General features: G+C 48.2%; 1 protein-coding gene across 1 annotated transcript in view; it reads right to left on the bottom strand.

Moving 5' to 3' along the window:
- Window positions 1-24,251, bottom strand: part of aff3 (AF4/FMR2 family, member 3) — a 299,761-nt gene that overhangs the window by 65,720 nt on the left and 209,790 nt on the right. The window contains exons 8-10 of the mRNA XM_072476594.1: window positions 14,253-14,374; window positions 13,761-13,824; window positions 13,512-13,648 (exon numbers count right to left, since the gene is read on the bottom strand). Coding sequence (XP_072332695.1) covers window positions 13,512-13,648; window positions 13,761-13,824; window positions 14,253-14,374 — 323 coding nt within the window. The remainder of the gene's footprint in view (window positions 1-13,511; window positions 13,649-13,760; window positions 13,825-14,252; window positions 14,375-24,251) is intronic.

A 24,251-nucleotide genomic window follows, 5' to 3' on the forward strand; every position in this document is an offset into this window, starting at 1 on the left:
GGCGTGGCAATGGTGGAGGATCACATAGTGAGCGCAGAACGAGACGAAGGGCACGTCGATTGCGGCGCAGAATGGAGCCATCCGGTAGACGAACCAGGAACGAGCGGGGAGCCACCTGCCGAAGAACCACAGCGGTTGCAGACCAGCCACCTTCCGGACGATGGATGCGGATGTCGTCATCTGGAGCCAGAGCAGGGAGATCAGCTGCACGGGAGTCATGAGCCGCCTTGTGCTGTGCACGAGACAGTTGCATTCGTTGATGGACCGGAACGTGGTCGAGGTCTGGGACATGAATGGACGGCACCGTCATCCTCAGGGTGCGACCCTTCATGGCTGGAAGCCTCAAGGTGTAAAGGGGTCTGGCGGCTGGTCTGCAGCAAGCACTTCTGTGTCCTCCTTCCTGGGTTTGTGGCAATATCATCGCTGAGGGATTGCCCTTCCAGACCTGAAACTGGAATGTGGATGGGAGCAAGTGAATCCATGAGGTCATCACTGGGGGGGACTGTGTGGCTCTCGAGTGGGGTTCCATGAGAGGCCAGTCTGCCCGAGCAAAGTGGGGGACTCTGACAAGGGGTGTTTTCTAGCCTCATGAAGTCTGAAGACCCTCATATCGGGGGCCAGATAACTGCAGTGAGAATGAACCCCCACACTCAGGCAACACTTTGAAGCCAGAGGGCATGCGATGTATGGAAGGTCAAGGCCCTCTGGTTATGGAGGCCAGGTTGTCAGGGATTAGGCTGGCTGTTCAAATTGGAAGACTCGTTTAATCTGCAGCTCTTGAGAATATTTTGTTTATTAAACAGTCAACAGGAACAAAGATTTGAAGATCAACTACGTAACTTTCCACATATCACACTAACCAAGTCATCGTTCTATAATGGTACCAATACAAAGTGATATCAGTTCATTTTCATTAAAAAAAACATACGGTATCACTCCAGGCATCTTCCTCAACAGAAACTGAGGATATGCCTGAGAACATGTTATCATGTCCAGAGCTTTGTCGTAGACATTATCTGTCCATCAATGTGCTATTTGTTCCACATACCAGTGTCATTCTCTGCCCAGGAGCCACAGCTGTGCAGGCCCTCCCACATGGTCCAATCTCACTAGAACTATATCCTGGCATCCACATATTCCACTGGTGTTCAAGGTGCAATTGAACATCCTTGACGTCCAGCGTGTTTAACCCACGGTGATGTGCCAGTTACATGCAGCACCCACCATACCAGCAGCAAAAGCATCAGCAATCTGCAAAAGCATTTCTTCAATGGTGTCATCAGGTGGCCCATTTGGATCAATGTCATGCCACCAGGTCCTGCAGCGTCTACTTACTTCAAACCGGATTGCCTTCTGGACTTATACGTCCTCCTGAGCTCGGTGTTCCAGGAGCAAAATATCGTAGAAAAAATTGTCCTTCTTTCCGGCTACGGAAAAGGAAAGAAAGAGCAACAGTAGCCTCCAGGCATTGGCAGCCACCAGCAGGAGAAGCAGCAAATACAATCTGCAGCCATTTGAGAGCTGGGGAAAAAAGGGTGAAGTTGACTTGCTAATTTCAGTCTTCACATGCATTAGGTGCACCTTGCCTGCACAAGGGGAAGCCAGTTGCCTAATCAGGTCCCTGACACTTCCTTGACAATCAATTGTGGCAATTTAGTCTTTTACAATGCTCAAGTGTGTCATTGATTCATTTTGGTTTGATGGTTTTAAGCTTCATTTGTGATCACTTTTTGTTTAAGACGGTTTCCCTTTAAGGGGCTGTCCCTTTAATTTGCTCCTCAGTTTATTTGATTTAGTTTACTTGGTTATTTGTGTTCATGAAATTAGTTGGGAGCCTCGCCCCCCCCAAGTATTAAACTCAAAGGCTCATGCTCACATCTGCAAAGTAGAGAGGTGACAAAGATGCGGTCTCCAATGAAAGTGCCCATGAGTGACTTCCAGTGGCGACTATGCTGCGAACAGTCGCACATTTAGCAGCTCCTGTTCTTGGTGGTTTTTTGATGGCTTTTAAGCTGGATTTTCGCGGAAATTCTTTCTAACGTAAGTGGATGAAAGGAGGAAAAGGCGACCCCTATCCTATGGAATTACACTTGAAAAATAATTGCAAAAGAAGGAATCAGAAGTTGGTTGGAAGTGAGGAGGCTGAGCTTGGTGGTTGCAATGGCAGAGAAGCGAGATCCGGCCCCGTCGGCCCAACGGTCGACCGACCAGTTGGTTGCATACCTGGATGAGAAGTTCGCCCGGCACCGTAAGCAGTGTGCAGAGAACCTGACCAAGGTGGTAACCTCGATTAAGGAGGCTGTCGACCGGATGGAGGTGACAGTGAAGACCCAGGGACAGTCGATCCAAAAGCTGCAGGAGTAGGCGACGGAACAAGAGGAGCAGTCCACTGGGATGGCACTGCAAATTGGTATTTTACAAGATCGGCAAAAGCAGCTGCTGTAAAAGGTGGAGGACCTGGAGAATCGTTCCCGCAGGCAGAATGTTCGGATCGTCGGTCTCCCGGAGGGAAACGAAGGATCGTATGCCAGTGCGTATGTTGTGAGGAGGATGTTTGAGAAAATGTGGAGGCAGAGGCGTTCAACAGGCTGTTGGAGGTGGACTGGCCTCACAGGGCACTTATGTGCAAGCCCAGGGTCGTGCGCCCCCGAGGACGATGGTGGCGAGGCTTCACCGATTCCTGGACAAGGAGCGCATCATGAGATGGGCTAGGGAGATGAAACGGTTCGTATGGGAAGAAGCTGAGATCCGGGTCTACCAGGACTTGGGAGCAGAACTTGCTGAGAGGAGGGCGAGTTTCAATAAAGTTAAAGCGGCGCTGTATGCGAAGGGAATAACATTTGGACTTCTCTTCCCGGCCCGTCTTTGGGTAACCTACGAGGAACGGGAACTGTATTTTGGCTCGCCGGAAAAAGTAGCGGGCTTTTTAAAGATAACAACCTGGGGGACCCATAAGGACTTAATAAAAAGAGAAAACTGGTCAGTAGTGATTTACATCAAAAAGTTCTGTGCTGCACTGTAACTTGAGTTGCGATGACTGGGAAGAGAAAGGGGGGTTGTTTTTTCTTTTTGAGTTACATAACTTTGACCGTTCAGTGTATGTACTAAGGTACAGTTTCTTCCTTTTTGTTTGTGTTTGTAAAAAAAAATGGTAAAAAAGGGAAAATAATAATAAAAGGGGAAAAAAAAGAAGTGTTTTCAAATTAAGATAGCCTAGGAGGGAAAGACATCTGTTTGAGTTTTTACATATATAATTTTTTCTATCTCTCCATTTACACTGTTTGTTTACACTTCTATTGTTTGGGGCTCTGTTTGAAGGTGATGGGATTGATAAGATGTTGTAAAGAGGGAGGGGTGGGCAGTTGAGTTTAGGCCTTAAGTGGAGGGTGTGTTTGCTTTTGCACTCAGTGCTATTGTTCTGAAAACGTATGTTAAGAGCTGGGGTGTAAACGATCCAGCAGCCGGTAGACTTTTAGGCTTCAGTGGTGGAGCTGCCAGGTTAGCTGATAAGGCTAACTCATGGAAGCGAAGTGGGGGGTGAACTGAAAAGTGATGAGGTAGGGGGGAGGGGGTAGGGAGGGGGGGTACTGCTGATGATTTGGCGACTTCCATGAGGCTGGAGATGGAGACTTGATGGCGGTTGCCGCCGATGGGCGGATCTGGGGAGATGCAGGCCATGGGCTAGGGGCTGGCCTAGGAAAGGTCATGGCTGATCAACAGGGGAGGGGGGCAAGAGCCACCCCCCCCGACCAGACTGGTTTTGTGGAATGTTCGTGGCGTGAATGGGCCGGTCAAGAAGGCCCGCGCGTTTGCACGCTTGAGACACTTAAAGGCGGACGTGGCCATGTTACAGAGACACACTTGAAGCTGGGGATCAATTTATACTGAAAAAGGGATGGGTCGGGCAGGTGTTTCATTCAGGATTGGACTTTAAAAAAGGGGGGTGGCCATCTTGATTAACAAAAGGGTGGCATTCGAGGTGGGGAAAATGGTGACAGACCCGGGAGGTAGATTTATCATGGTGAGTGGGAAACTGGAGGGGAGGGCAGTGGTGCTGGTGAATATATATTCCCCAAACTGAGACGACGTCGCGTTTGTTAGGAAGATGCTGGGAAATATCCCGGACCTCGACTCGCACGGGTTGATCATGGGGGGTGATTTTAATACGATCTTAGATCCTAGATGGACCTAGAACTCCTGGTCGAGTTCTAGGTCGGGGAAAGTGTCAGCAATGGCAAAAGAGCTGCAAGGGTTCATGGAGCACATGGGAGGTGCTAATCCGTGGAGATATGAGAAGCCAAGGAGTAAGGAATATTCATTTTACTCCCATGTTCACAAGGTGTACTCCAGGATCAATTTTTTTGTATTGGACAAAACATTATTAGCGGGGGTAATGGACACAGAGTATTCAGCAATCGCCGTATCGGACCTACAGGTGAACACGGAAAACTCTCAGCACCCACAGTAGAGGCTAGATGCAGGGTTGGTAGCAGACGATAAGATATGTGAGCGAGGGAGGGAGGCCATTCGGGGGTATATAAACACCAAAGACACGGGAGAGCCCGCGTCTGGGGTGGTGTGGGAGGCATTGAAAGCGGTCATCAGACGGGAATATATTTCGATTCGGGCCTATAGGCAGGGGGCTGAACAGGCAGAGCTCGACAGGCTAGTAGGAGAAATCTTGCGTGTGGATAGGAGATATGCGGGGTCCCTGAATGAGGAGCTCCTGAAGGTGCGCCAGAGACTTCAAATGGATTTTGGGCTCCTTTCCACGGGCAAGGCGGAGGGACAGCTGGGGAGGGTAAAAGGACGAATATGGTGAGAAAGCTAGTTGGATATTGGCGTATCAGCTGAGGAAGCAGGAGGTGGCAAGAGAGAGAGGGAAAATTCATGATGTGAGGGGGAAAGTAGTGAGGGACTCGGGGACGGTTAATGACGTGTTCCGTGAATTTTATAGCCGTTTATACGAGTCAGAACCCCTTGGGGGGGGGGGGGGGGGGGGGGGAAGGGAATGAACCAATTCCTGGGGAGGCTAGAGTTCCCGAAGGTAGATGAGGAGCTGGTAGAAGTCTTGGGGGGCCAATTGGGCATTACTGATAATCCGTGATAGACGGATTGGGGGCATTGCAAACGGGTAAGACCCCGGGACCTGACAGATTCCCAGTGGATATTCTACAAAACGTTTTCAGGGCTAGTTGGACCGCTGTTAGTCAAAGCTTTCAATGAATCCAAGGGATGGGGAATGCTTCCCCCAATGCTATCACAGGCATCAATCTCTCTCATCCTGAAGCGAGACAAGGACCCGGAGTGCTGTGGATCGTACAGACCAATCTCCCTTTTGAATGTGGATGCTAAATTACTGGCAAAGACCTTGGCCACCAGAATAGAGGATTGTGTTCCGGAGGTAATAGGTGAGGATCAGACGGGGTTCGTGAAGGGCCAAGCACCTGACGTCTAATATGAGGCGGCTTCTCAATGTTATAATGATGCCAGCCGAGGGGCGTGAGGCTGAGGTGGTAGGAGCCATGGACGCGGAGAAGGCTTTTGACCGGGTGGAGTGGAAGTACCTATGAGATATCTTAGGCAGGTTCGTGTTCAGGCAGGGATTTGAGGACTGGGTCCGGCTGTTGTATCAGGCCCCGGTGGCAAATGTGAGAACCAGCTGAACGCGGTCAGAATATTTTAATCACAGGAGAGGGACAAGGCAGGGATGCCCGCTCTCCCCATTACTGTTTGCCCTGGCCATAGAGCCTTTCGCAATGGCCCTTAGAGCATCGAGTGCATGGCGGGGAATAGTGAGGGGAGGGGTGGAGCACAGGGTTTCCCTTTATGCGGATGACTTACTGCTTTATGTTACAGACCCGGTGGGGGGGAATGACCGAAATCATGGAGGTACTGGGAGAATTTGGGCGATTTTCAGGCTACAAGTTGAATATGGGAAAGAGCGAGATGTTTGTGATCCAGGCACGGGGGCAGGAAAGGAGACTGAGGGAGTTACCTTTTAAAGTGGTGGCGGGGAATTTCAGATATTTAGGGATTCAAGTGGCTAATGGGGGCAGCTCCACAAGTAAAATCTGGGCAAAGCAGTTGACCAAATGAAAAGGGATTTCCTCAGATGGGCCATGCTCCCGCTGACGTTAGGGGGAAGGGTCCAGACGGTGAAGATGACAGTCCTCCCAAGACTGCTTTTCTTTTTTCAATGCCTTTCAATTTTTGTCCCAAAGGCTTTTTTCAGAAAAATAAACATGGCGATTACAGGTTTTGTATGGGCGGGGAAAACCCCGAGAGTAAAGAGGACACTCCTGGAGCGGGGTCGCATGGAGTGGGGCCTGGCCCGCCCGAGCTTTATTAATTATTACTGGACGGCCAGCATATCTATGGTCAGGAAGTGGGTAGTGGGGGAGGGGTCGGCCTGGGAGCGAGTGGAAGCGGCATCCTGCAAGGGTACGAGTTTGGAGGCTTTACTAACGGTGCCCCTGCCGTTTTCGCTGACTCGATACTCTACAAGCCCTGTGGTGGTGGCAGCCCTAAGGGTGAGGGGGCAATGGAGGCAGCACATGGGATTAGAGGGGGCGTCAGTGTGGTCGCCGATCTGCAACAATCACCGGTTTATCCCGGGGAGGCTGGATAGGGGCTTCAGGAGATGGCAGCAAGCAGGGATCGAGGGATTTGGGGACATATTTATCCAGGAGGGCTTTCCGACCATGGAGGCACTAGAGGAGGAGTTTGAATTACTGGGTGGGAATAGATTTCGAATAGATTTTGACTTTGTCCGGTGGCAGGTTCCTAGCTTCCCTCGCCACCCCCTGAGGGGACTACAGGACAAGGTGACGTCAAAAACTGGGGTTGGAGAAGGGAGGACTTCGGAGATATACAAGGAGTTGATGGAGTGGGAAGGAGCCCCAATTAGGGAGGTGAAGCAGAAGTGGGAAGAGGAGCTGGGAAGAGAGCTGGAAATGGAAAAGTGGGAAAAAGCCTTGAAGAGAGTTAATTCATCTTTGTCCTGTGCCAGACTTAGCCTGATCCAGTTCAAAGTGGTCCACAGGGCTCACATGACGGTAGCCTGGATGAGCAGGTTCTTTGAGGAGATGGAGGATAGATGTGGGCGGTGTGGGGGTAGTCCGGCTAACCATGTGCATATGTTCTGGGCATGTCTGAAGTTGAGGGGCTTCTGGCAGGGATTTGCCGACATTATGTCAGAAGTCCTGGAAGGGAGGGTAACCCCGAGTCCAGAACTGGCAATATTTGGGTTATCGGATGATCCTGGGTCCAAGTGGGGGAGGGAGGCTGATGTCCTGGCCTTCTTCTCCCTGGAGGCCCGGAGATGGATTTTGCTGGGATGGAGGGACTCGGAGCCCCCAAAGTCAGGTGTATGGGTCAGCGATATGACAGGGTTCCTCAGCCTGGAAAAAAAATCAAGTTCGCCTTGAGTGGATCAACTCTGGGGTTCGCCCGGAGATGGCAACCGTTCATCGACTTCTTCAAAGAAAATTGAACGTCAGCAGTAAGGGGGCGGGGGGGGGGGGGGGCACATAATAGGATGCATGGCAGTGTTAAATAAGGACAGGGAACTCAGTATACGGGTAGCCAGGAAATAATGCGCGGGCAGTTGGGGTCATTGTTGTTTTTTTGGGGGTTCTTTTTTAAAATATATATACATGTGTCGGCAGACGCGATGGTTTTAAGAAATGTTAATGTGTTAAACTGTGAAAATTTTAAATGCTTCAATAAAATATTTTCTAAAAGGAAAGAAATTGCCCATGAGTCACTCTGTTCAAGAGATGATGGGGCAACATCTTGTTCCCCCATGAAGTTAAAATGCAGGTCCATCGAAGGTACTCAGCTGCCCTCACTCCTCACCTATGGTGAGAGAACGCAGGCAGCTGAGGCTCTCAAGGGTCAAAGTACTTCATTCAGGTGGAGTTGAGTGGGACAACCGTGACCAACCAGCAGCGGCGGGATGACCGTGCCACTGCACATGGCCAGGATCAGCGCTCTGCAGAGGAGGGGGAGGCCTGTTGATCTTCCAGGAGCAGGGCAACAGATGGCAGAGTCGCGGAGGAGTCACTACTGACCACGGGTGTTCGGACGTAGAACTCCCTACCTCCAGATGTCAGCGCTCCAGTGCTGGAGAAGACTGTGTCTGTCTCAGGGGACTGATAGTAATCAACTATTTCCTGATAGATCTGATAAGTAAAAAAAGGCTATTTTAATGTAAATATTAAGACCCAATTTTAATACCCATTTTAAAATGAGGATTTCAGCACTCATAACCTCAGGTCATGACAAAACACATAGCTTCAACAGAGACACAAAAAGCCTGACACATGCATAAACTAATTGGAGATAAAAACAGTTTCACGAAGCAAGATGAAAAAGCTATTGTTCTAATAAACATATTGTCAAAGACAGTTTGACATTAAGAAATGAGCTGTACCAGTAATCAGATCAAGGTCAAGTAAGCACCATAGCAGTATGAAGGCACCATTGTCCAGAATGTAGATAAAAGCAAAGTCAGTAGAAACCAGTCTTGATAAAAGCACAGAATCGCATTCCATAACATACACAAATATTCAAACATGAAACATTCAGAACTTATGTTGCACACTAAGGATTGACAGTTAACCATCGAATCAAATGTATTTGATTCTAACCCAAACCAATTAGGACGACATAGAGGTGTAGATAGATGCCTAAAGTCTGATAAGATTCTCCTTAAACATGATGGTCCGTACGGCCATCTTGATCCAGGATCATTCTATACTTTGATCTAACTATTCGCTATCCTTATTTTCATATTTTCACTTTTCCACTCTAACTCTTGAAGTAAATGCAAGCTGTTTTGCTGTAAGCAAGAAACCATTTCTGTATTATGTTGAAAGTTAAATTGTTTATAAATTACTTCTCTTTACGTCCTTTTGCTAGCCGGACTTTATTGAGAATAGATTTAAGTTTCTCCTAATTGTAATCAAATAGAGGCAATAAAGATTCTTGTTTGCATCCGAGAAGTTTAACTCAAATTTCTACTGAATTTTAGTGTCGCAAGACTTCACTAAGTCTGCATGGTAGATCTCATCAGGGACGGCTGACCACCTATGCCAGGTGATGCAAAGGTTGGCACCACATGGACTTGGACGTCACCCATTGCCTGTGGCCCTGAAAATTACTGCTGCTCTGAATTTCTATGTGAGCAGCTTGCTCCAGGGCTGCATGGGTGACCAATGTGCATCTCCCAGTCAGCAGCATATAAGTGCATAAGGGAGGTCACAGATGCGCTATTTGTGAGGGCCCACATTTACATCAACTTGAACCGGGACGAGGTGAGGGGTCGCCGGGGTCCTGGGTTTCGACCGCATAGCGGGCATGTTCTAGGTTCAGGGTGCCATTATCTGCACCCGTGTGCTTCTGCGTTCCCCATGGCAGCATAGGGCGCCATTATCAAAACGCAAGGGATACTACTTGCTCAATGGCCAGCTCATCGGCAACAACATAATACATATCATGTAGGTGGGTGCCTGTTTCCTGGGGAGTGTTCATGATAGTTACAGCTTGGGTCACTCGCAGATCTCAGCCATATTTGAAGGAGAGCAGTGGCTAGAGGGATGGTTCCTCAGTGACCCATTCAGGAGGTGGCTGATGAGGCGAGTGCAGAGGTCACAAACACCTGCTGAGACTCGCTATAACGAAACTCATGCGTCAACGCATGCGCTGGTCGAGCAGCCGATTGGACTGCTCAAGATGTGGTTCGTGTGCCTGGATTGGTCAGAAAGAGCCCTCCAATACAACTCCCAGAGGATGTCCCACATCGTTGTGGTCTGCTGTGCTTTGCACAACCTGGCACTGCAGTGGGGAGAGCAGCTGGACCAGGAGGAAATGGAGGAGCATCACCTCCCCTTGGATGATGCCCAGGACTAGAGTGTGAAGACTTCTCCCAACACGGGGTCTCACTTCTTCTTACTACTGTGGTGCCTGCTGTAGGTCATCATAATTGTTGCTAAAGCGCTTGGCCGGATGCTTCAAGAGAATGATGATGGCTTGCAGTGAGGACAGAGTGATGCTCATCTTAACCTCTGCGAAATGTCTGACACCTGCCTGACAGAGAGCAGAACACAACCTACCACTGAATGGGGTGATCTAGGGGTCCATAGAGGCAGAATAACACATCTTAGCTGCTACTGCCTCCTCTGAGGTTAGGGGTCCTGGTGTGTTTCACCACCTGTTGACGAGGTGGACAGACTCACGTTTTCAGCCAATGGCATCCTCATAACGAGAGAATACTGGCACACATGAGCATTAAGCATTGGAGTGGGTGGGATAGGAGGGCGGAAACCTTTCATGTATGGGGGGAGTTGGGGGAGGTTGCTGGGAGGGGGGTTACGTCAAGAGCGATGCAACATTACTGTGACATCAACGGAAGGTGGGAGAGATATAGCTCTGCTATTCTCACACTGGATAGGGAGGAAGCGCCGAGCTTGTTCCAGGGTTTGTGGAGTGTGGCACCATCACATGACAGTGTGGAGGCTTTTTATGGGCAATCAAAGTGATTTTCAATGCTTGCTAGTTATTACAAGAATGTCTTTTCTCTAATAGTGCCTAGGTTCATTTGTGTCCACTAGGTACCAATCGTTTCTTACTCTCCCTCACCCTCCCACTTCATCTAGGTACATCCCCAGGATCCCCAGCTGAGTTTGAGAGGGACTGCTGACTTCCACACACACCCTGTTGTTTGAGATGACTTTGGCGGGTGTCCTTTTGGGGAGGGGGGGGGGGGGGGTTGAAGCTGGATCTTGAAGGTACCGATCTGCTTTTGTGCAGCACAGGGAGAAAAGTACAGCTCTCCTCGGTGTGCAGGGCTCAGAGGCAGGGGGGTGTCAGGTGGGCTAGACCATCTGCCCTGTGTGAGCAACTCTTAGGAGACAGTCTATAATATGAAATGAAATGAAAATCGCTTATTGTCACGAGTAGGCATCAATGAAGATACTGTGAAAAGCCCCTAGTCGCCACATTCCGGCGCCTGTTCGGGGAGGCTGGTACGGGAATTGAACCGTGCTGCTGGCCTGCCTTGGTCTGCTTTCAAAGCCAGCGATTTAGCCCAGTGTGCTAAGCCAGCCCCTGTCTTAATATCTTAAGCTTTACTCAAAATATCTTATTTCTCTGAGCATAAAGGTAGAGTTTCCAGCTTATCACACACAATGATGTACTGTGCTACAAAACACATGCATTTTTTTCTTATGTCATTCCAACATGCACTTGCGGTGTGTAAAGATTTGGAAAGTCAATGCTATGATTCACACATGTGAAGCCAAATTCCACATTCTTGCACTTCAAGCAGGAAATGGGACTCACAAGGAGTGCATTGTGGGAAACCAATTTCACACACACTGCAATTTTCTGCCCACTGAAATTAATGCTTGTGCTTTCTTGCAATCCAGTCTTTGTGACTACTTGCTGTGAAGTAAACTTAAAAAAGATGAATGGTTTTTCCGAATACTTGTATTGTTACATTCCTAGTATTGAAAAAAAAATGTTGGATAAGTTTATCAAGGTGAAGGATATTAGCACTGAGGAGTGTAACCATTTCCTATTTCATGCACCCAGTGTCAGTATCAAGCCAGTTGAGAATGGCATAGCAATGGTAGAGTAAAACTCACTTAGATTTGCCCAAAAATATACCTTGGTCCAATATCGCAATTATAATCTCTACTGGACTAATACATCATTTTAAATTCCCAGCTATACTTTTAGTCTTTGAAAGACTGGCACATAAGGCCCTCAAACCTGTAGATTGAAAAGTGCTATGGTCTGAGCAAGTAGAGGTTGAATTTAGACAATCAAAAATTCTATCTGAAGTGGACTCACGATCTCCTTGTCCATATTTGGGCAGGCATATTGTCATGCTATGCAAATGAGGAAAATAAGTTAAATACCTGGGGCGAAATTCTCCGGTATCGGCGCGATGTCCGCCGACCGGCGCCAAAAACGGCGCAAATCAGTCGGGCATCGCGCCACCCCAAAGGTGCGGAATCCTCCGCGTCTTGGGCGGCCGAGCTCCAACCCTGAGGGGCTAGGCCCGCGCCGGACTAATTTCCGCCCCGTCAGCTGGCGGAAAAGGCCTTTGGTGCCCCGCCAGCTGGCGCGGAAATGACATCTCCGGGCGGCGCATGCACGGGAGCGTTAGCGGCCGTTCACGGCATCCCCGCGCATGCGCTGTGGAGGGAGTCTATTCCGCCTCACCATGGTGGAGACCGTGGCGAAGACGGAAGGAAAAGAGTGCCCCCACGCCACAGGCCCGCCCGCGGATCGGTGGGCCCCAATCACGGACCAGGCCACCGTGGGGGCACCCCCCGGGGCCAGATCACCCCACGCCCCCCCAGGATCCCAGAGCCCGCCCCCGCCGCCTTGTCCCGCCGGTAAGAGAGGTGGTTTAATCCACGCCGGCGGGACAGGCATCCTAGCAGCGGGACTTCGGCCCATCCGGGCCAGAGAATCGCGGGGGGTCCCGCCAACTGGCGCGGCGCGATTCCCGCCCCCACCGAATCTCCGGTGCCGGAGAATTCGGCAATCGGCGGGGGCGGGATTCACGCCAGCCCCCGGCGATTCTCCGACTCGGCGGGGGGTCGGAGAATCTCGCCCCAGATTTCCCATTATTTATACCATATCACTCTTTGGCATCTGAAAGCCAGTGATGCTGGGAGAAGGTAAACGATGGTTCCTGAAAGCAATCAATCTGGGAAATTGGCCTAATTAGAAAGTGGCAACACTGCGAATATTATAAACACTTTGGGCCAGGATTGCTGGTCTACTTAGCTACAATACAAAATTATTTACTCTATCTCTCATAACACACCATAGAGGACCTACGGGGTGGAGATGATAGTCTTCCCCGTGTCTCCTGTGGAGTACGGGCTCCCTCGTTAAAGGGGTGGGGTAAACCTTATCCATATTGTCTATAAGGTTGGCCAGTTCCGCATCGGCCATCAAGACACGGTTGGGATCCAGCAGGAGCTGTGAATTATAGCCTTGTATATAAACTACGTTTCTTTAATACAACTCGGGTGCCCCATAAAGCTGTAACTATTCCTTCAGTAAATAATAATATAATCTTTATTGTCACAAGTTAACACTGCAATGAAGTTACTGTGAAAAGCCCCTAGTCGCCACATTCCGGCAACCGTTCGGGTGCACAGAGGGAGAATTCAAAATGTCCAAATTACCTAAGAGCACATCTTTCGGGACTTGTGGGAGGAAACCGGAGCGCCCGGAGGAAACCCATGCAGCCACAGGGAGAACGTGCAGTCTCCACACAGACAGTGACCCAAGCCAGGAGTCGAATCTGGGACCCTGGACATGTGAAGCAACAGTGCTAACCACTGTCCTACCGTGCCGCCTGAATTTCTGGGTCAAGATCCTTGCTCACCTATATGTACTTAATTGTCTTAGCTGACTCTTTGTATCAACTATGTACATTATTTTCCATTTTTTGCAATTAATGATCTTAATTTTCAACATACCTGATAAGTTCCACTGTTTCAGAATACATCATGTATGGAGATTTGGCTTCTAGAGGTCCATGCTCCATTGCATTACCACATTCAATAAAAGATAATGCTGCATCTATATAATTCACTGCCTTTTCAAACTTTTCCATCTACATCAAACAAAAATAGACTCACATTGAAGTTTTTTCATAAGGACACTTTAAAATGTAAAACATTTCCAAAAGTTAATGGGATCAAATCATAATACAAATCCACGTGTACCACAGCATCAGCTTTGTGCTTCTTTCTTTTTGCCTCTTGCAAGTAGTAGTCAGCATTCTGTTGCCTGTGCAGACATAAATCAAAAAGTTCCAAAGTGGTGAATGTTTTCAAGGTATTTAAACTACAAGAATTGTAGAAATCAATTGAAAATTTCCAGTGGTTACACAGTGTATAGTGTTGTTTATCCTTTAAGTAGCGCTTAATTTAGCACTTAACATAGGAGGTGGTACGGTGGCGCAGTGGTTAGCACTGCTGCCTCACGGCACAGGTTCTATCCCGGCCCCGGGTCATTGTCTGTGTGGAGTTTGCACATTCTCCCCATGTCTGCGTGGGTTTCACCCTCACAACCCAAAGATGTGCAGGTTAGGTGGATTGACCATGCTAAATTGCCCCTCAATTGGGAAAAAATAATGGGTACTCTAAATTTATTTTGAAAAAAACTTCACACTTAACATCATTAAAATGTAACTTTTTCCAAAGTGCTTCACTCACTTCTCATCAAATACAAGCCGAGGTCTCCAGACATCCTTTTGCCCCTTTGATGCTGATAACGATGAACTGGCTTTAGGTGGTCGATTTGATAGATTGCTTTCTGAGTTAACGTGGAGTCCTTTCTGCATCATAAATAAAGCAATTAGTTTTGGTAGTCTATTTCAAAATAGGCAAGAATAAAGGACATTTTCATAATATTATCTACAAAAGCTGTTTATAAAGGTTTGGATTATGACAGACCACAGCTACAATGTACTAATTAGTAGCCAGTCAAACACTGCAGAACAGTAACTTCATTGAATAGTGACAGCCCATTTGACTCACTGCAAAACTGTTTTATGGACCCAAGAGGTTGTTGCCAACAATGTTCGTGTTTTCTGTAAGTTTGATTCCATGTGTCTTCCAAATTATTATCCACAAAACATAATTATTAATGACAGTGAACAAGAGGTGAATTAGAGTACAGCATTCAGAACTGGCAGAATCTGACAGCTGTGAGTCAGAATTGGCAAGAGTCTCGCTAAGGAATGAATCACAGTATAAATCAATGGCATTACCCTTGAGCGGGAATGAATCACTTAATACAGAGGAAAAAGCTGGCAACCAGCACTTGGATTGCATGTGTGGTTTAGTATTGGCAGATTATTAAAGAAGAAACTGTACTGTTCCACCCTCCCAGTTGGTGGAAATAGTTGGTGCAGATTAGTCTACAAAGTGAGAAAATGTGATGGAACTGGAAAGGAACAAATACATTTTTTTAAAAATTGGCATAATATTATCTTGCTTCCTCAAAACAGCACAAACTGTCCTTCACTTAATTCTCAAACTCAGATACATTTACAGCACAGAAGGAGGCAATTTGGCCCATTGTGCTCAATCTGGCTGCCTCCAGAGTAATCCGGTCAGTTTCACTTCCCCACAGGATGCCGATAGCCCTACAAGTTAATTTCCTTCAAGTTCCCATCCATTTTCCTTTTGAAATTTTTGATATTTCCACTTCCACCACCCTCAAGGTTAACAAGTTCTTGGTCATTACCCCTCACCGTGTAAAAAAAGGTTCTTCCTCCCATTCCCCTTATCTCTTGCCCAAAATCTTAAATCTGCGCATCCTACTCTTTCTACCATCAGTTAATGGAAGCAGCTTTTCTTTGTCTATCTTATCTGTCATGAGAATGTCGCTTTAAGAAATGGTTAGCTGCTCATGTGACTGCAGTGATGTCAGAGTGTGGGTGGAGCTGAGCTCTGGTTCTGCTTTTAAGTTTCACTTTGAGAAAAACTTGGGTGTGTCTCTGTCTTTTTGGTTTCGTTTTTCAGTGTGTTGCAGCTAAAGTCAGCCAAAGCAGCTGTACTGCTGTTCTCTCTGCCATGAAAGACTATCTCTGGATCCTTTGGTGATTTAAAAATAATAACTGCTTGCAGAAATGACTTTAACCTAATGTGCTCCTGTTTAAAGGTTTTTATGTGAGGGCCACGAAGAATCCAGCACGAGTTTTAAGGATACAAAGAAATAACATTTATTTACAATAACATATATATACAACAGCAGCAACTTCGCTTGCTGCTCACTCCTTCCTGGCTGGTTCCAAACTGGCCAGCTTTATTTATACAAGGAGTCTGCTAATGATTTCTCTGCCCCCCTCATTGGGGAAGCTCATACTCCCACAGGATTGTGGGATTGTCATTAGTCCCCAGCCAATGGTAAGCAGGCAGGTTATAACAGGTTTGTTAAGTCTTTTGGGTGTAAAAGGAGAGCACACAGGTTACTTAGTGTTGTCTTCTTTGGGGGTTATCTTTGAATTAATGGTTGCTACGATATTCACTGCTGTTTTAAAAAGGTTAACTTGAGTTCATAGAATAAACATTGTTTTGTTTTAAAAAATACTGATCCATTTCTGCTGTACCATCCCTGTAGAGTGAGCCGTGTGCCACCCATAACCACAATCTATTAAAAGTTGTGGGTCAGGTGAACTCCATGATGCACTTTGGGATTCTCTAAACCCTGGCCCATAACATATCTAAGCCTGTAATAATCTTGTACATCTCTCTCCCTCAATCTCCTTTGCTCTAATGAGAACAAGCATAGTTTCCCCAACCTAACCTTGTAAATTAACCCCCCCATCACTGGAACCGTACTAATAAATCTCCTCTGCACCCTCTCAAAGACTTTCACATCTTTCTTTAAGTGTGCTGACTAGAACTGGATGCAATACTCTGGTTGGGGCCTAACCAAAGCTTGAAAAGGTTCAGCATAAATTCCTTGCTTTTGTACTCAATGCCTCTATTTATGAAGCCTAAGATCGGGGGCGGGATTCTCTGATCCTAAGTGTTTACGCCATCATAAACGCCATCGCGTTTTACAACAGCGTCAACAGGCCCCCAGGCGCAGCGATCCTGCACCGCACAGGGGGCCAGCACGGCACTGGAGAGCCTCATGCTGCTCCAGCTGCCGATACCGGCATCAGAACAGGCGCCGGGGGTCCGCGCATGCGCACTATGGCCGGCGCGAAATCAGGCATGTGCGCTAGTTGCCTTCTCCGCGCCGGCCCCGACGCAACATGGCGGAGATCGACAGGGGCCCGGCGAGGAGGAACATAGGCCCCCACCAGGAGAAGCTCGGGCCAGGCCACCATGGAGGCCCCCCAAGGTCAGATACCCCCTCCTACCCACCAGGCCGTCCCCCCGCAACATGAATGGCGAGGTCCCGCTGGGTAGGACCACACATGAACAGTGCCGGTGGGACTCGGCCTAACTTGGTGGGCACTCGGCCCATCGCGCGCGGAGAATCGTTGGGGGTGCCGCGTAGAGAAGCCCCTGACCGGCAGTGCGCCAACTGCGCCGGCGCCAATCGTACCCCCCCATCCCAGCACCCCGCCCCCCCCCCATCCCAGCACCCCGCCCCCCCCCCTCGCCGATTCTCCGACCAGGCCTGGGGTCAGAGAATCCCACCCCCCATATGGATTAAAAAAATAAAAAATTTAGAGTACCCAATTCATTTTTTCCAATTAAGGGGCAATTTAGGGTGTTCAATCCACCTACCTTGCACATCTTTGGGTTGTGAGGGCGAAACCCACGCAAACACGGGGAGAATGTACAAACTCTACACGGACAGTGACCCAGAGCCAGGATCGAACTTGGGACCTCGGCGCCATGAGACCGCAGTGCTACCACTGCGCCACCGTGCTGCCCTCCCATATGCTTTGTTAACCAATCTCTCAATATGTCCTGCCAAGTTCGAAGATCAATGTGCATATGCCCCAGGTCGATCTGTTATTTCACACTCGCTCAAATCATTCCGTTAAGTCTATATTACATCTCCCTACCCGCTCTGCCACAATGCATCACTTCATACTTATCTGTATTACATTCCATTTGGTACTTGTCTGCTCATTCTGCTAGCCTTTCTATGTTGTATAGACCAAGCCCGATAGTAGCCATTAAAGTAGATCCTACCATGGGTTCAGTTGCTAATGGCAACATAACCTTAAGTGATTTGGAGCATGAAGTGTTGGGTGATCTGAGGTACAGACGAACCAACACAGTTGCGATTGGTACAATGCAGTTTTATTCCATTCAACTATTTATACATCAGACTTAGTACTCATCACGTTGTGACTGTGTGAGTGTCTTGCTTTGAGGTCCTGGCCCTGTGCCGTCTCCAGATGGACTGCCCAGGAAGTGTCGCGTTTCTTGTTTTATACTGTGTCTGCTCTTATCTGTGATTGGCTGTCGTGTTATGTGTGCTAATTGGTCCGTTGCTCTGTCTATCATTATGTATGTGTTATGATGTATGTGTGAATATCATGCCATTCGTTATGCCACTGCGCATGCGCAGTTCGGTCTTGCGTCGGGCGCGCCTGCGCAGTGCGTCCTTCAGTGTTGCCGTGGGTTTTGGCGCGCACAAACGCGGGAGGCCTTGAAAAGCACAAGAAACGGCCGCCCTCGTCCGGGCCGCGGGCCGGGAGAAACTCGATTGCCTGGACGCGTTCGGCGTCGTGGGTGGCCTGGCTTGCCGATTCGGTCACGTGGGACCCCCTCCGTGCCGATTCGGTCGCCTGAAATTGGGCATAGCGGCTAGTCGCATTCTCATGCAGGACACAGGCTTCAATTGCAGATGCTAAGGTCAGGCCTTTAATTTTTAGGAGCTGCTGGCATAGGCTGCCTGAGGCAACCCCAAAAACGATCTGGTCCTGGATCATGGACTCTGAGGTGGTGTTGTAACCGCAGGACTGCGCTAGTATGCGGAGCTGCGTCAGGAAGGACTGAAAGAGCTCATCCTTACCTTGCAGGCGCTGCTGAAAGACATACCTCTCAAAGCTCTCGTTGACCGCAAGTGCTTGTCGAGCTTGAGGAGGACCGTGTCATACTTAGCTTTGTTCTCGCCTTCCGCGAACACCAAGGAATTGTATACATGGATGGCGTGCTGACCTGCGGTAGTGAGGAGCATGGCAATCTTCGTGTCGTCCGAGGTGTCCTGTTTGTCATTGGCCTGCATGAAGAGTTCGAAGCGCTGCTTGAAGAGCGTCCAATTGCCCAGGTTCCCAGCGACTTGCAGCGGCTGCGGTTTGTTGAGGGTGTCCATGGCTCAGCTTGGCAGATTTGCTGGTAGGTATCGATTCACTCCTGGTATCATGAAGTGTTGGGTGCTCTGAGGTACAGACGAACCAACACGGTTGCGATTGGTACAACGCAGTTTTATTCCAATCAACTATTTATACATCAGACTTGGTACTCAGCGCGTTGTGACTGTGTGAGTGTCTTGCTATGAGGTCCTGGCCCTGTGCCGTCTCCAGATGGACTGCCCAGGAAGTGTCGTGTTTCTTGTTTGATACTGTGTCTGCTCTTGTCTGTGATTGGCTGTAGTGTTATGTGTGCTAATTGGTCCGTTGCTCTGTCTATCATTATGTATGTGTTATGATGTATGTTTGAATATCATGACAGAGCAGAGACCTGAGACTCAGCTCTTGGGCTGTGTCACAATAACCATGTTGTAGATGTGGAAGTGGAAGTACAATTGGCTTCAGGTTAACTGGGTAAAGGAGGAAAGCCAATCAATGCTCCTGATCCTGATTATTGTCATGCCTCTGCTGTGTGTGCATGTTCAGCTGGCTAACCTATATTGTCTCTAACTGTTGACTGTCCTGTCAACATTTTGTCTGATTTCCATATGAAGAATGATTATTATGAATGTGGTCCTAGCGACTGCTTGGCTTCCACAAAATCAAACCCTCGTAAAAGGCGATGCTCCTGAAGTGGGAAGGAAACAACTTTTAAGGTTATACACGGTTACAGTTTTAATCTATTAATACGTTTACAATCTGGGTGTACTGAGAATCAAACAAAATGGCAACACCCTGCCAGATGCATTGGATGTGTGCCCTCATTTTACAATGCACCAGCTGTATTCTTTTGTGTTGGAAAGAGAAAAAGAATTATAAAAACATGCATCAGTGTTAGGAAAACAAAGATAGTTTTAAGGGATTTATATTTGCATTGGTAAACATTAGAAATATCATACAGTTTTAAGTGGGTTTAATTTAATGTTTCTGTGCCTGAAATGTAAAACCTATTGCTAGGTTGAAGCTGACAAAAGGTGATTGTATGTGTGGGGATTGGTTCAGTTCCAACTGTGTTTCCATTGTGCTTAGAGAGGGCTATGATATGAAGAGTAAACAAACTACAACTGGTTGCTTAGCGACAGGGGGAACTTTCCATAGATAGAATTTACAGTGCAGAAGGAGGCCATTTGGCCCATCGAGTCTGCACTGGCTCTTGGAAAGAGCACCCGATAACCCAGTAACCCCACCCCAACACTAAGGGCAATTTCAGACACTAAGGGCAATTTATCATGGCCAATCCACCTAACCTGCACATCTTTGGACTGTGGGAGGAAACCGGAGCACCCGGAGGAAACCCACGCATACATGGGGAGGATGTGCAGACTCCGCACAGACAGTGACCCAAGCCGGAATCGAACCTGGGACCCTGGAGCTGTGAAGCAATTGTGCTATCCACAATGCTACTGTGCTGCCCAGGGAAGTGATTTCTTTGTTCTTAGTTTTCGATATATTTGTTGGCAGTTGGAGACATACTGAACATCTCTCAACTCTGCTAGGTGAAACAGGACAGGACAAGGAAGCGACAAAGAGGCATGCTTCATCGGAACCTGTTACTTTCCAGATAACCAGGGGATTGGAACAGAAAGAATGTCTCAAGACGATTGAAGTTAAGAGAACAGGAAAGCAATATATTGCTCAGAAGAATTCAAGGAAGAGTAAATAAAAGTGTTATGAGTTAAATAGACAATTACAGTAACCAGATTTAAATTGGAAAGAAGACTTCAGAGATGAATCAAAAGTTTGATTACATTTTAATAGAGTCTGGGAATCGAGAGTTAAAGCAATTGTGAACACTTTTTACAGCAGTCAAGTCAAGAAAATCTGAAAAGGGTGTATAACCTGGATTGGATTCACTGCTAAAAGGGGAGCTGAAGCTTTGTTTTATAAAACCTGGACTGGATTCGTTGTGAAAAGTGGAGCGGAGGTTTTGTTTAAAAGCGTGATTTGGAAAACCTGGATTTCAGAACGCAACCAACGGAAAGCAGTGTTGTGAAAGAAGATTTTAAGGTGTGGTTTTTGGGACTGGTGTTTGAAAACTCTCATGTGACATTCATCTGGAGAATTCGGAGTAGAAATCCATAGACACTAACGTGGGTTCAGAGCGGAATGTGTATTTGACTACTGTCAATCTGTGTGCTAAAGGAACTTTGTGTCAATGAGATCATTGTAGTTAAAGATATACTTTGTAATCTGTGTTAATCTTAAAATCTGTGGGTATTTGTTAAACTAAGGGGGGAGTAAAGGAATATTGTATCAGCATCCAATTTTTTATATTTATAAAAAACATTTTTTACTGTTCAAACTAATTGGTGGTCCCTGTGACTCTATCCTCCACATTTAAAAACAAAGTAAAAGTCACAGTCTTTTGAGCTAGGTTTCTATTTTTGAATCATCTTGTCCAGTTATAGCATCAACTGCGATCGTAACAGCAGCTAAAATTGTAGAAATTATTCCAAAGCTTGTGCTGCCATCTTGAAGCTCAGTTCTCCGAATAAATCTGCACAAATTGACCCAGACTGAATCTGGGCTCTCGAACAAAGAATGCATGTAATTTCACTTGCTCTAAGTTGCCAACAGAGCTGGGTCTGAAATAATTTTAGGTATTTAAATAAATGCAAGACAAACATAGAAGTCAGTCTATGCTGACGATAGAAAATTCTCTTTCAACATTCCAGTTACTAATGGATCCCTCCATCAGAATTGAGAGAAACAATGCAGCACCGAGTCAAGAAAAATCCGTTCCTAATTCCGTTCCAAGCACTTTTCAGCATTCCAGGTTCTGCATCTCATGTCCGTTATATTAATTTGTTTAGTTATATTAATTTGTTCTTTACTTTCAATAGTCTTTTCCCTATCCCTTACAACAATATTAGCAAATAAGAAAATTTGGACAGAGATGAGAAGAAATGTTGGACGGGTTTCACTGTTTCTGAGACTAAGCGTTGACGCCAAAGCACAATCTGTGGACTTTTACGACATAAAAACTGGCGCTGCACCTGGACCAATTCTGATACTGTTAAGGGGCTGGCACCAGCGCCACATGGAACACAATAGGTCCCAATAAGAAATGGTGCTGGATTCGCTGGTTTCACTCTTGACACTCAGGAGGCTGGCAAGTTGCAGCTGTATATACACACTTCACTCCCCACACACACCAGCCCAGCCAACAAGGTGGCAGCAATACGTGTGGCACCAAGGTTCGCAGACACAGAGCTCGAGATCCACTTGGACTCCGTGGAGGAGAGGAGGATGACCCAGTCCCCTGGCCTGGGAAGGAGGCTGTCAGCCATTGCCATTCGCCATGCCTGGGCGCAGGTGGTCGAGGCGGTCAACGCAGAGGCAACAGTTCTGTAAAAAACTGCACAACCTCCTCAGGGCGGCCAAGGTGAGTAGGCAGCATTGTGCCCCTGCCAACAATCCCCCTCCCACACACCAATAACCCTACCCCCCCAAGCTGCATCACATGCCAGCACCCATACCAGCCACCATGGCCGGGTGCCCTGGCCACTGAGGCCACCAGCTAACCACCCCCTGGGCTTCATGTGTCGGACTGTCTAACATTGTCGTTGTCTATTCATCCCCCCATCCAGTAGAAGATCGCACAAAACCGTCAGAAGCGGGTGAAGGCAGGAGGGGGACCGCCGGACCCGTGACTCCTTGGCAGAGCAGAGGGCCCTGGACATGGTTGACGGCCGAGAGGAAAGGGAGGTTGCTGAGGTGGAGTTTGGCCGTGGGTGAGAAAGTGAGACCCCACTTAGTTGCGATCCCCCATGACACATGTGTTAACCATCCCCCAACAACACTCCCACATCACCCCCACACCACCCTCACCCTACACTACCCCCACACCACATTCACCTCCACCCTTGCACCACCCTCACCCACACACCACCCTCACCCCTACCCTCATCCCCACCCCACCCACAAACTCACCGCCACTCCCACCCGGCCCGTGATCTAATCTTGTGTCTTGTCTTGTGTCTTACAGGACCTGCTGGTGAGGGGGCATCTGTCGTCCCCCCAGCCAGTGCCATAGCCGGAGCCCCCCCGTGAGTCGAGAAGCGATGGGAGCAACTCGAACAGCAGCCCTCTGCCCGGGTCTCAGACCTCAGAGCTCGTGTTGGAGGATGACACTGGATTTCCGTCACTGCTGTCACTAATACCCCCCACCATCTCAGAGACACTCACTTCGGTTGGGCACTTTAGTGAAGAGGCTCCTGGGACACTATCTGGTGTACACCACACAGCAGCTCAGGTCCAGCAGGTTGAGGTAGCAACACTCGAGGGGGCGGACGGTCGGAGGGCAGACCGACCCCAGGGACTAGCTGCCATCCAGATGGGCTTCGGGCTTCTGGAACGGACAATCCCATCAATTGTGGAGATGCAGTCGCACAGCCAGACACTACATGAGGGGTTGTCGGCGAGTATCCAGCACCTGCAGTTGGAAGAGTCCAACCGCGTGCAGCAGCAGGAGGTAGTGTCACAGTCCTATGGCCGTGAGTGTGTGAACCCTGGTTGAGGCCAGAGCGGGCCTCCAGGACTGGCAATGCCAGGTGGCGGGGGGGGGCATCAGGGGATAGCTCCACTTTCACCCCATTCCATGGAGTACCCGGGGGCCATTGTGGACCCCGAGGGAGGAGGAGGTGATGGGGCCTCTGCGGTAACTCCCATAGAGGTGCCGGAACACTGCAGCACTTTGGTCTTCCCCTCTCCTGTCCCCGGTGCATCTAGCGGGGCAGAACAGGGCGGCACCACACCACCTGGGACACCCGAGCAGCAGCCAGGCCAATCCAGGCCCGGTCGCCCCAGAAGACGCCTGCCAATGGGGACTGAGGACTCAGGACAGGAATCACTGCAGGCCACCTCCACTCCTGCTGTATCGTCTGAGGACCCTCGTAGACGTAGCGTTAGTGTCCGTGAGGCCAGAAAGTTAGACACCAGTTAGGTTGGCACAGGTGCAGGGCACAGTTTAGTTACAGGGGCTAGGGCACAAATCTGTACATATTCGTTCACATTAAACAATTGTTACCACTCTCGATATTCTTTTTTTTATAAAAATATTTTATTGAAAATTTTTGGTCAACCAACACAGTACATTGTGCATCCTTTACACAATATTATAACAACACAAATAACAATGACCTATTTTATAAACAGAAAATGAATAAATAATAAATAACAAAAATGAAAACTAACCCTAATTGGCAACTGCCTTATCACAAGTAACACTCTCCAAAAATATAATTTATCAGTCCAATATATAATTATCTGTAGCAACAACCTATACATATTATACAGTATATATTAACAACCCTGAGAGTCCTTCTGGTTCCTCCTCCCCCCTCCCCCGCCCCCCCCCCCCCCCCCCCCCCCCCAACCCCCC

The sequence above is a fragment of the Scyliorhinus torazame genome, chromosome 15 (genome assembly GCF_047496885.1).
Source record: "Scyliorhinus torazame isolate Kashiwa2021f chromosome 15, sScyTor2.1, whole genome shotgun sequence".
Taxonomy (NCBI): Eukaryota; Metazoa; Chordata; class Chondrichthyes; order Carcharhiniformes; family Scyliorhinidae; genus Scyliorhinus; species Scyliorhinus torazame.